The sequence below is a fragment of the Miniopterus schreibersii genome, assembly GCF_964146895.1.
Source record: "Miniopterus schreibersii genome assembly, chromosome: 10".
NCBI classification, from domain to species: domain Eukaryota; kingdom Metazoa; phylum Chordata; class Mammalia; order Chiroptera; family Miniopteridae; genus Miniopterus; species Miniopterus schreibersii.
Genome location: NC_138110.1, coordinates 60,051,720 through 60,065,637, shown reverse-complemented (window position 1 = coordinate 60,065,637; position 13,918 = coordinate 60,051,720). Strand labels below are relative to the sequence as shown.

Below are 13,918 nucleotides of genomic sequence, written 5' to 3'. Positions count from 1 at the left end.
AGATATATTATAAAGTCACTTAAAATGGCAAGCACATGGCCTATTTTAATAAATGGGGGTATACACTCAGTTTTAGCAATAGTGCTTATACTTAAGAACAATGGCTCTGAAATTAGACATTTCTTGCTTTGAATCTTGACACTGCCTCCTCTACGCTTTCAAGAAATGTTTCTCTTCTAACAATGGATTTGGACCAGCTGGGACCTGCAAGCAGTTCCTTGCTCTTGAGATGTGTATATTCTGCGAGTGTTTTTTTAATTGAATTTATTGGGATGACATTGGTTAATATAATTATATAGGTTTCAGGTATACAATTTTACAGTATGTCATCTGTATACTGTATTGTGTGTTCCCCACCCCAAGTCAAAACTCCTTCCATCACCATTTATCCCCCACTTTTACCCACTTGGTTTTAAAGTTAGTCAAGTTTCTTTGTACGTAGAAGCAAATAAGTAAGTGTGAATTGGAGACCCAGTCCCATTGCCTTGATTAAGCCATGCCCTTCTTTCCCCCAAGCAGGGACGAGGCCAAGTATTAAATGTCACTTGAATGCTGGCTTCTAACCAGCAAGTGCTTACCTGGAGGAGATAAAGGAGTCCTGGGACAAACAAGGTGAGTGGGTACAGAGACTGGTATGTTGCTAAAGCAAGAAAAATAGCACTGAGGAAGGCACTACCTGTAAAAAGAAATAAGTGTATGGAATAATCCAGCCTCATCAATCAGGATTAGACTCAGAAGGTCCCCAAAACAAGTAACTTTCCATAACTTTTCAAATAATCGCCTGTCAAATATCGCCTGATAAACAAGGTGCTATGGAAACTCACACAGGGAGCCTCTTGGCTTGAATTCCGATGAAAGGAAAACAAGGAAGTTAAAACCATTTACCTTTAGCAACCTGAGACACCACAGGAATATTTCCTGTAACATTTCCAGACCCAGAAGGTTTTACAAAACTTCAGCCCAAAGATGAATAAAGGGATCAAGTCTATTAACACCACGTCCTAGTTAAGTTACCAATTGATTAAGCCTGCAATTATTGCTTAAACTATTCAGAGCGTGAAACCCAATCCTTTGGATGCTCTAAAACCCCATCACTATATATTTTTTAGAGTACATTTATTTATTTATTTATTTACTTTACTTATTTATTTACTTTAAATATATCTTTATTGATTTCAGAGCGAGGAAGGGAGAGGGGGAGAGAGAGAGATAGAAACATCCATGATGAGAGAGTCATCGATTGGCTGCCTCCTGCACACTCCCCACTGGGAATCGAGCCCACAACCTGGGCATGTGCCCTGACAGGGAATTGAACTGCGATCTCCTGGATCATAGGTCAACACTAAACCATGGAGTCACGCTGGCCGGGCTAGAGTACATTTATTAAAGCTGGGGACAGTGAAACAAAGGAAGAGCTTAGGATAGAAGAAACAACAGGAGAGAGCCTAGGTGGTGCTGTTTTGGCTCTCTAGAAACTTTATAGGAAAGAAGTGAGCCACACTGGGCTTCGCGGACTCATTGAGAAATAAAAGTCACAGTGACAGAAGTAGGCCAAGGTGGGGCTGCTTTTAGCTCACTGAAAAGTCAGAAAAAGGGGGCCTTGGAGACAGGTTCTGGGGGTTAGCCCAGGACAAGCTGCTGCTGCTCCCCTGGCTGCAAGTCTAGTGGGGACCCTTAGAGTTTAGGAGAAAGAGAACAAAAGTACACACCCAAGAAAAGGAGGGGTGCGGGTGTACTCTAAAGAGAGCACGTCCCTGTCACTGTTTTATTTTGTTTTTTTAATCCTCACCTGAGGATATTTTTTCCATTGCTTTTCAGAGAGAGTATAAAGGAGGGGGGAGAGAGAGAGAGAGAAACATCAATGTGAGAGAGACACATTGATTGGTTGCCTCCTTCACACACCCGGACCAGGGCCGGGGATCGAGCCTGCAACCAAGGATGTGCCCTTGGCCAGAATTGAACCCAGGACCCTTAGTCTGCAGGTCAGCGCTCTAACCACTAAGCCAAACTGGCTCAGGCCCCATGACTATTTTTATAGCACCCTTCTTTATATACTATCTTCAAGACATGTGTTTATTATTTTTTTCCAAATTAAATTATATTTACTTATTTAGTTAGTTAATCCTCACCGGAGGGTATTTTTTCCATTGATTTTTTTTAGAAAGAGTGGAAGGGAGGTAGGGAGGGGGAGATAGAGAGATAGAAAAAGAGAGTGAAACTTCTATATGAGGGACACACATTGATTGGTTGCCTCTTGCATGTACCCCAACCAGGGCAGGGAATCAAACATGCAACCCAGGTATATGCCATTGACCAGAATCGAACTGGACACCCTTTGGTGTATGGGCTGATGCTCTAACCACTTAGCCATACTGGCCAGGGCTTAAATTATATTGATTTTATTAATGTTTTTATCCCCTACATAAAATGGGCCACTATGGAATCATTAAACATGATGTCATAAAAAATTTACCATAACACAGAAAGTTAATCCTATTAAGTGAAGGTTATAAAAGAGATATATACTGTGATTTTAAAAAAAATATATGCATAAACAATTTTATTAACCAATGTTACCTCAGTAAATTCAATAAAAATAAAAAATAAAAATTTAAGAAATATATACATAAACACATTTTTTTAAAAAAGGCTAAAAGGCTAGGCCACAACGTTCATAGTGGTTATCTCTGTCTTGTTGGATTATGGATACTTTTTCATACTTTTGCTTCTCTGTAGTTTCCAAACTTTCTATAATGAAAACATGCTTTGCTTTTGTCTTTTTTTTTTTAATTTTATTTTTGTTTAAAATATTACAGATGTCCCTTTTTCTCCCCAATGCTTCTGTCTTAAGAAAAAGACTGATTTCTTTTTTTTCAAAAAACAAATAGCTATTCCCTTTCAGATGGTTTAAGATAGAGTACATTAAAGCCAAGGCTAGAAAAGCCTAGTTTACAACAGAAGTTTCAAAGTAGCCTAGAAATCAGTAGAGTGTAATTGATAGTCCAAAGCTGGTGTCCTATAATGATAATGTTTCATAAAATGACAATATCCATGATCACTTTTTTAAAAAATATATCTTTATTGATTTCAGACAGAGAAAAGGAGAGGGACAGAGAGAGATAGAAACATCAATGATGAGAGTCATTGATTGGCTGCCTCCTGCACGCTCCCGACTGGGGATCCAGCCTGCAACCGGGGCATGTGCCCTGGCCGGGAACCGAACCCCGATCACCTGGATCCTAGGTTGGCGCTCAACCGCTGAGCCACGACTGGCCGGGCCATGATCACTGTTATTAGTGTGGAGTCAACTGTTCACTGAAAATAACAAACATCCTCTCAATGGTGCTTCCTAACAGGAGGAACTAGTCACCCCACTCAGTCCAAGTAGTTTCACCCTCTACCAACCCAGCTCCAGAGACAAACAGGATTTTCTGCCCACCAAAGCGGTCTATCTACTTGAAGCATCTAAGATCCATCTTGGAAGAGTGAGGATTATGAATGTGACTACTTTATGGGAAAAGGGGTAGAGAGAAAATAACTTTGAGTGTTCCATCCCTTAACCAAGGAAACTCACCACCTAGGGAACAATTCCTGGTTCAAAGAAAGTGGAAGGAAGGCAGAGAAAGGAGGAAGCTGGAAGTAAAAGACAAAGGACAGAATTCTATGGGATGGGCTGTCTTGCCATGTTAATCAGTGCCAGGCATGATATCCTGTATCCAGGGTACTTGTAAATATGGCTAAGCAAGCACAGAATCATGCCCAGCAAAGCTGTGCCACCAGCAGAGGCCCCCAGACACCTGTTCAGCCACATACGCCTAGAACTAGATCCAGGTCAACTCTGAGACAGGAAGATGGCAGTGGTGATGTTATGGAGCCCAACAACTAGGATGGGTTCAGGATTCCTTGACTTGGCCAACAATCTAATGATATTTTGTGGGAAACTGGCTAAGAGCAGGGAAAAAACTGAAAAAAACTTGTTTTTCTCCTCAACCATGAATATGTTTTCATTGATTTTAGGGAGAAAAGAACGGCCCTGACCAGTGTGACTGTCCCGTGCGCCCCAGGAACAGGGATCAAACTCGCAACCTAGGTGTGTGCCCTGACAAAGAATCGAACCCGCAACCTTTTGGTGTACAGGATGATACTCTAACCAACTGAACCACTGGCCAGTGCTGGAAAAAACCTTTTAATTGAACATGTTTTCTACAGAGATTGGGAGAGAAGAGGCCCATGTGTCTGTTACCACAGAAGGGAGGCTAATGTTCCAACATCACCCATTCTTACAAATGTGGTGAAAACAAACACATGACTTCCACCTCTCTCCCCCCCGCAGAAGACACCAGAGAGTGAAATAAACACAGCCACCTCCTGTCCTAATTGCCTGCGATCAGTAATTACTTGTCTGCAGCAGCTGACTATTTATAAGGCCCAAGAGAAAAGAAAGGGCGCATAGCCTAAAACAGAATAGACGGGTGAGTTTCCTTCCTTCCTCAAATAAAATCATTAGGAAGGAAAAATGTGTTCCTTCTGCTATTCTCTTGGCTAGTAAGTGGCATCAATATCCCCCCCAGACACCCCAGCTATTCTCCACCCCTCCAGTCCCACAGTCCTTCCACCAGCCACCATGCCCTGTGGACCCACCTCTGGGACATCCCTCACTGCAGTTCTTGCTCTCATCATCTCACCAGGAGTTGTCAGCAGCCTCTTCCTTCTCCTCAGTGATCTCCCCAACCCCCTCCTATCTAGTCCATTCTCCACAGAAGCACGAGAAGGATCTTTCCAAAACACAGTTTAAATTGTGACAAGCCTCTCCATAGACTTCTGATGGTTCTATTTCATCTATCGGATTAAGTCCAAACTCTAACAACAAACAAGACCCTTCAGTCTCTGGGTCTATTTCTCCAGCTTCACCTCTCACCACTCTCCTACACATACCCCGTCTTCCAGTTACAATGGGCCACACCGCAATTTCTAAGAACATCATGCCATTTTTTTCCTCTGTGTCTGTTCTCAGGCCATTCCTTCTGCCTAAGCTGTCCTTCCCTGCCCTCGTTCTAGTAGAGACCTATCCTTGAGAGGCCAATTGAAATGCCACTTCCTCTATAAGGCCTAAGTAGACATGATAATACTAGTGATTATAGCTAACATTTATTGATCACTTACTAGGTGCCAGGCACCTATCCTCTATATCTAAAACAGTACCTGGCTTCAACCACACACACACACACACACACACACACACACACACACACACAACACGCCCCCAGTAAACATCACAACAACCTTGTGAAAGCTCTAATTTTCCTACCCATTTTTATTCTACCCATTTTACAGATGAAGAAAACAAGGTACAGAAATGGAAAGGTTAAGTCATGTATCACTTTAAGTAATAGAATCCCTCAGCTAATTCCAGTGCCCATTCTCTTAATTCATTCAATAGTCTCTTTCAATACTGATACTATCTTATAATAATTTGCTAATGTTTCTCTCTTTCCCCATTTGTCTGTGACTTTCTCAAGGGCAAAAAACCTCTTTTAACTTTGAATCTGCAGCACCTAGCACAGTGCTTGGCACATGTGATGAACAAATGAATGAATATCATTCAATGATACAAATGAAATCCTTTTTAAAAATGCAAGCATATTAAACAAAACCAATGTTCTTTTTAAAAAATGAGATATAATTGACATATAACATCATATTAGTTTCAGGTGTACAGCATAATGATTTAATATCTGTATTTGCTAAATGATCACTACAATAAGTCTAGCTGAAACCAATGTTCCTGAGAAAGGAAAACCCATGGGTAATGAAACATAGGCAAAGCACAAAATAAATCTGACTCTTGAATAAAACAGAGCCTGCAAAATGGCAGTTGAGAACTTGTGTGGCCGGGAGCCGGGCACAGAATGCTCTTGGTGGTGTAAACTATCGGATGGCTGAGACCTGCAATCTGGAGGCAGAAATGTGGGACTGCAACAGTCAGGAGCCTAGTGTGTGGGATGCCGGGCAGGTGTGGACAGGGCACATGCACAGTCTGAGAAAAAGTGAGGGGGAGTATGGAGGCACACAAGAGAAGCAGACAGGACGCTATTTTTTGAAAAAAGCTAGAAGGAGCAAGAAAAAATGAGCTAGGAAGGCAGAAGGAGGGTGATACATGTTTGAAGTAAAATTTGACTTTAATTACTTTAGACAAACTGCAATAAGTAAATATTTCTGGGCTGCCTGCTCTATGCCAAGCCTGTGCTGGGTGCCAGGGAGACTGGTGACTCAGATAGGCTCTGTCCTCAGGGAGCTCCCAGTAAGTAATGACAAATACAGGAGGAAAGTATTAAGAAAGTATACCTATCCCATCAGGGGAAGCTGACACCTGAGTTTTGAACAATGGTAGATGAAGCCTGGCAGTCTAAGGAAACAGCATTTGAACAGGCAGGAGGGCAAGAGAGAATGGTGTGCTGGGGATGGAAGGGTGGGGACTGTAATTAGCTCAACATTTCAAAAATAGGGTGAGAGTTGGGAGGAAAAACTGGAAGAGGAAGCAAAGGGGGCTCTCTTGTGGATGTCAATAACATTTTGTTTCTTAATCTGAGTGAGGGTTATATGTCATTTTGTGAAAATTCATTTAACTGTACACTAATGATTTGTGCACCTTTCTGTCTATATGTTATATTTTTCAATAAAAAGTTAATATCTAAAAAGATCTCAGCAAGCAGGTAGGTATGGGTCAGCTCATGGAGGGCTTAGCTTGCACAATCTAAAAACACCTGCCCACAGGCTTAGACAGGACACCTGAAATAATGCCTGAAGTGGCAGCCTCATCTGAGCAAGAGCTAGGGCATCCTACCCATCCAACCAGGATGAATTATGCCAAGGGGACTGTGAGTTTAAAAATAATAATAATAAATGATAATAATAATCTACTGTTTATCTGGTAGTACAGCCCAGATACCTACACACTAAATTTTCTGTACATGCCCTAGTCTTTGGCCTTATCATAGGAATATTGAAGTGAATAAGGCAAATGTATATGTACACTGGCTATAGTATCAGGAATTTCATTATCTATATAATCTACCTTTGAATGTTTTCCAACTCCCTGTTTGTGTGAGGGTGGTGGCCAAACAAGCCTCTGCAAGACCTGGGGTAATGCTCTGCTTCCAGGGGCTGAACCTTGAAGTGATCTGGGCCTGGATGGGTAGCATAGCTGCAGACAGAGCTGGAATACAGGCACGGTGGAGCTCTGGGGGCTGGCGCAGGATATGGACTTTAAGTGGAGTGAGCAGAGAGCGGATAATAGACAGTGACCTGTACCAGGACAGGCAATAGGACAGACTAGAATATGGTCAAAAGGACTAAGAATCCACAGGACACTCAGAAGAGGAAGTTGCACTAGGGCGTAAGGAACAAGCAAGATTGCCGGAGAGGAGGCAGCGATGCTGGGGCCTGGCCCAACATACAACATTTCCTTGCCAAACGTGCTTTTAACAGGCAGGCTCTCTCAGAGTAGTCCATTCATATCAGTAATGATTCTGGCACGTACTCTGTTCCAGCCAGGACTGTAGGCACTTTAATTTAGTCCTTCCAATAACTCCACAAAGTGGGTACTATTACTCTCCCCATTTTACACACATGGAAACTGAAGAAAAGAGAGGTTATTTGCCCAGGGTCACCAAACTACTGAATAATAGGAATAGGGCTTGAACCCAGACAGTCTCATTCCAGGCCCCACGTTCTTAAATTGCATCATTAGGCTACACTCTTGATCTCCATCTTGCTGTACCATGAAAATCACAATAAGCAGAGCAACTATTTGCTGAGCAGGTTCTGGGAAGGAAGCGTGTTAAGCATTTTCTAGTTCTCACGGATTCCTCCCCTGATCTAGAAGGTGGATATTATCTCTGTGATCAAACTGAAGCTCTCAAAGCTGGGTGATGTGCCTGAGGCTAGAGAGCTGGCAACTAGAACAAGCAGGGTTTTTTTGTTTGTTTTTTAATCTTCGCCCAAGGGTATTTTTTCATTGCTTTTCAGAGAAAGAGAGAAGAGAGGGGGGAGGGAGAAACATCAATATGAGAGAGACACATCGACAGGCTGCCTCCACATGTGTCCCGGCGAGGCCAGGGATGGAGCCTGCAACTGGGCAGGAATCTGACCTGGGGCCCTTCGGTCCACAGGCTGGCGCTCTAACCACTGAGCAAACCACCCAGGGCAGAAGAACAAGCAGGTTTTGAAGCTGGGTAAATGTGACAAAACTGAACCCCAGGCTGCTTTGGCTTTGGGTCCTTGGCTCCTCTATGACTCTCTTCATGCGAAGGGGTTTGCCCTACAGCAGTGATTTTCAGCCGGTGCGCCGCGAGAATTCTTAAAACATGCAATACTTGACTATTTATTCAGGGGCGCTGACCTCTTCTCCCTTAGATTGTAAAAAAAACAATGACAACAGCCAGCACACAGGTGTCCGGTGTAAATGCCTCGTCTTGAACAATAAACAGAGATCACAGAATAGGGTTGTATCTCATTAGACACGTCTAATAATAAGGTTGTGTTTGATTGGTTAATTATTTTTCTTTTTTTAACCCTCACCCAAGGATATTTTTTCCATTGCTCTTCTGAGAGTGGGGGGGAGAGACAGAGAGAGAGAGAGGAAACATCGATTGGTTGCCTCCTGCACCCGCCCTGACAGAGGCCAGGGATTGAGCCTGCAGCCCAGGTACGTGCCCTTGATGGGAAATCAAACCTTCAACCCTTCAGTGTGTGGGCAGATGCTCTAACCAGTGAGCAACACTGGCCAGGGCAGCACCTGATTTTTTAAAAAGTCACTGTGAAGCAAAAAGGATAATTACTATTATTATTATACCTATTTTTTTTCCTGTCAGATTGACAAAAAAGAAACTTTTTGGTGTGTCGCAGAATTTTAGTAACTAGTTTATGTGAAGAAAAGATTGAAAATTGCTGCCCTAGGGTAGCAAAAATCTAGGGCCTAGGGTAACCACAGGTGGAAATGATGGGGTCAGCAGACCTCAGAATTGTCACTCTGCCATTGTTCTTCCAGGGCTGGGCTCCAGGAAAAATCTCTCCTTTAATCTCCTCCCAGCGCTCCCCAGAAGGCTTGGTGAAAATATCAATCCTGAGGGATCTTTTAAAAAGAAGAATTTATTAAAAATAACAACCAGCACCCTAGCCAGTTTGGCTCAGTGGTTAGAGCATCATCAGCCCATGGACTAAAGAGTCTCAGGTTCAATTCTGGTCAACGGCACATACCTTGGTTGCAGGCTCCATCCTGGGCCCTGGTCCAAGGCATGTGGGAGGCAACCAATCAATGTGTCTTTCTCAAAAAGATGTTTCTTTCTCTTTCTCTCCTCCCTCCCTCCCTCCCTCCCTCCCTCCCTCCCTCCCTCCCTCCCTTCTTTCCACTCTCTCTGAAAAGCAATGGGGGGGGGGGGGAATCCTTGGTTGAAGATTAAAAAAATAATAACAACCAGCACTACCATTTACTGAGCACTGAGCACATGCACATGCCCCTACACCAAGCTAAGTTTTGCTTTTTTAAAATTCTCACCCAAGGGCATGCTTGGAGAGAGGAAGGAGAAGGGAAGGAGGGAGGGGGGGGGAGAGAGAGAGAGAGAGAGAGAGAGAGAGAGAGAGAGAGAGAACCACCCTTCGGTTGCCTTCTGTGGTGCCCGAACCAGGGCTTGAACCTGTAAACCAGGTATGTGCCCTGACCGGAAATCGAGCCAACCTTTCGCTGCACAGGATGATGCTCAACCAACTGAGCCACTCTGGCCAGGACACCATGCTAAGTGTTTTACATGCACTTACATTAAATGCATTTATATGCATTTACATTCTCATTCATTCCTTACATTCACTCTTTGCAGTGGGGACTGTTTCAACACCCATGTTCCAGATAAGGAAATGGAGGCCAGAAGAGTTAAATGACTGGCTCAAGGTGATATAGGCAGGAAATGGTGGAGCTGGGACTGGCTACCTGATCTGTCTCACATCAGTGCAGCCTGAGCTCTTAATCACGCTGGACTGCCTCTGATAGTACTGATCCTTCTTTTTCCTTGGGAAGCAAGTCCTGTCACACAGGCCTCTTTTAGTGCAATAAGGAGAGTTGGAAGGGTCCTTAGATGGCAAACCTTGAGAATTTCTAGTCTGGAACATTTGTTTGTTGACAAATACCAACAGTGAACAGAAGGAGTACCTATTAACATCTGTCTGTTTTTCTTTTTAAAGCCTAATGAAGACTACTTCATAGGGATGGAGTACTTCATCAGCTCACTGAGAGACAGAGTATCCTAGACCAAAGCCCCCACCTTTGAAGTGAAACCCAAGCTGCTCTACTAAACTAACATCCACCTGCCCACAGACCTGTGTTTCCTGGCCAACTCCCCAACAAGGACATCACAATATAATGGCCCAGACCTTGTCCTGGCCTCTCTCAGTGTGTCTCAGGCAACCCTGGGCTGCCACAAAGGAAGCCAAAGGGAGAGCAAGTAGAAAGAGTCAAGACAGAGCAAATGAGGCCACTCTCTTCTGCGGGACGCCTGCTCCTTGGCAGTGTAAAGAGAGAGTTGTGAAGTATACTTCCTCTGTCCCTGTCTTCTTACCCACTAAGTTAATTTATTTTTAATTATGTGCTCACTGAAGAAACTTTGGAAAAAAACAGATGAAAAAGAAATGAAAATTACCCATAAAGTCACTGTACAGAAACAACTTACTCTTTTGGAATCTATTTTCTATCTATTTTTGTTGTATATTAACATAGTTGAGATTATACTTTATTAAAATATACAATTTTGTATTCTGCTTTAAAAAAGAAGTGTATTCCCACATAATTTGCAATTATTTTTAAACACGTTCATGGACACACTGTATTTAACTATATGAACAAACTGTTTTACTTAGCATTCCTCTCTATTTTGAAGAATTTAAGTACAAACATTTTAAGACTACTGCCAAACTACTTGCCAAGAGGGCTATGCTAATGTATAAGTCAGCTTGTCCGGTAGGAGAATAGCTATTTGAACAGTATCATTGCCAGCACTGAAAATTATCTTCCAAAATCTTTGGCAACTTGAAAGGGGGGAAAAAGCCACTTCTATGTTATTTCAATTTGCTTTTCTTTATTAATTATCTATGGAGTTGGATAAATATTTCATATTTTTCAATCATTTATATTTCTTCATTTGTGAATTCTCCCAATTGTTTTCTCCTTTAAATAGTGAATTATTCCTTTATGAATTTTATTAAACATCTAAGTATGTGGGGCAAATGTGAAATGTAAAAATATGACCTGCATATTTTATAAGTGAACTAACCTCCTGCATATACTTTTGTAGGAATTACTACAAATATACTCAAAGAGTTAGAGTAGTTCATAGATCTAACTAAAATAGAATTCTCCAAATATTTTAACAGATTAGAAATGTTATTTGTGATGATCTCTACAGCTGCCAACAGTGGAAAGTAACAAATGTCCAGCAAAAGGGAAGGCCTAGGATCCCATGATATACTTGAGGAACAGAGTGAAGGTAGGGAGGGGTGATAACAGACTTTCACTTCTCATTTGCTTTGTTTGAATATCTTTTATTCTTACCAAATACTTGAACTACTAAAATTTTTAAAAATTAAATTTGGATTGAAAGTAACTGCAAATATATGACCAGCCACATGATTCCTATGAAATAAGTGATAAAAGTCAAACAAAATTGTATAACATTACAAAAAAATGTCTATAAATTCATTGACAGAAATCTGGAGTGATACAATAAAAAAAATTTTTATTTGTTCTGAGGACCAAAAACAGTATGGCTGCAAAAAAGATACATACATTTTTACGTTTTTTTCCCCAAACAAAACTTTCCCATTGACTTAAAAGGTTATATAAAAGATGTTTTTAAAATGGTATAATTTACACTTTTGCATAAGACTCCTATTATATGCACCTTCAGGGGGCATGTCTTCAGTATTTCTAGCTCTGTGCTCGGCTGTCTTAAAGGTGACATTTCACAGGCCAGAGCTCAGTCCCTTCTGCCCGGCTGCAGCATATAGTCCTTATTTTAATGGAAACCAGAAACCTTGATTAATGATTCTACCTGAACCTGGGGCTCTGGAAACCAGGACTGAAGCCCCGGGTATTCACACAGTAAAGAGTCTTCACTATTTCAGAGCACAGTCTTCAGAACAAGATAATTCAGGTTATGCAATAACCAGTTATTTTCAGTAACCTTATAAGTTAATACTAAGCGGCCTACAAAAAGACCTAAGTCATTTCCATATACCACCCTAGAAAAGGTAAGTAAACTATAAGTAAAAGGTTCTATGTAAAACTTTTGATTCTTTATTTCCTGAGTGTGCAAACTATTTAGCAACAATGTATGAAAATAATGACTCTCACACACTTCTTATGGGAGTATAAATTGATAAAACACTTGAAGGCAATTTAGCAGTAAATTTCAGAAATCCTAAAGAAAGTATATACCCAGTGACATAACAGTTCTATTTCTAGGACTTTATTTTAAGAAAATAACTGAACATGGATGCGAAAATTACTGTACATTAGAAATTAATTTGTAGTATTATATAAATAGTTAAAAACTGAAAAATGAACTAAATATTTAATTAGTAGAAGTTGGTTAAAGAATTCCTATATATTCATCCATATAATGGAATAATATGTAGTCATTAAAATTGACAGACTAGATGTTTATTGACCTATGTGGTAGATTGTATTTTTGGTCCCGATTCTATACCCCTCCCTGTGTCCAGGCCATTTACCATGTAACTTTGCAGTGCCCTTCCATGGTGAGCAGAATGGAAGTCTCCTGCGCTCGGCCATGTACTATGTTTTGATCAATGGCATGTTAGCATGTGATGCAACCAGAAACTTAAAAAGCGCATGCCTGACTGGGCTTTCTCACAGTTGTGCCTCTGCCATCAAGATGACAAGAACATACCTAAATTAGTCCCCTGGTCCAGGAGGATGACAGACATGTGGAGAGGAGTTCAGTCTAGTTTAACCAACTACAGCTAGCTACTGATGCATGAATGAGCCCTGATGAAACCAACAAACTGCCTAGCCACGTCCAACCTAGATTAGCTGGTCCATGTTGACTTACAGATATATAAGCTAATGCATATTATTGTTTTAAACCACTGAGACTTGAAGTGGTTTGTTAAGTAACATTTTCGTGGTGATAGTTAATAGATACAATATTTAAAAGTTTGAAAGAAAAATGGCGGGAAGAATCTAGAGATGTATACCCCCAAAGCTAATAGACTTCCAGTTAAAAATGGTAGACTGGTCATGTGTGTATCATCTCCCTTTCTAAAAACCTCACTATAATGGCAATAAAGGAATAAAACTTGTCTTAAACCACAAAGAACAGGAGAGGAGATTATAGCAAAATAAAATTTAATACAATAGTACAAACGTAAAGCAGGTAGAAGAGGAATAAATGACCGAGCAATGTGGAAGAAATTACAGCTCAGGGGCCTCAGAGAGGAATACCAATAAAAATTAGGCCACTCACTCCACAGAACTTCTGAGAAATTCAACACCTTGAAGGCATCAGATACTATGGAAGGTGAGGTAAAGTACTGAGATGAAAATCAAGCTGAAAGTGTGTATTCAGACTAGGCAGAAGCCCAGGTCTCATCTCAACTGTATGCAGCCAGGTAACTACCCCTATACACTCTACCCTTCTTTCTACTCCATCCCCAGAGGCTACAGTTCTGGTGAATATTAACTGAAGAAGCACAGGTCTAGGGCACACTAAGCACAGTAATGGCCTGCAGATAAGTGTGGGCTGAAGAGTGATGAGATTACATAAACTCTACACATTGCAATCAGCCATCTCCTCTGTTCATATTCTCACAACTTCAACAGTTGGTCACATGAACCCCCTTACCCCAC

The 13,918-nt window shown here is 41.4% G+C and overlaps 1 protein-coding gene across 1 annotated transcript in view; it reads right to left on the bottom strand.

Moving 5' to 3' along the window:
* The window catches only part of PIGU (phosphatidylinositol glycan anchor biosynthesis class U), a 76,213-nt gene that overhangs the window by 37,699 nt on the left and 24,596 nt on the right, over positions 1 to 13,918 (bottom strand). Inside the window, exon 7 of the mRNA XM_081148922.1 lies at positions 579 to 676. Coding sequence (XP_081005048.1) covers positions 579 to 676 — 98 coding nt within the window. The remainder of the gene's footprint in view (positions 1 to 578; positions 677 to 13,918) is intronic.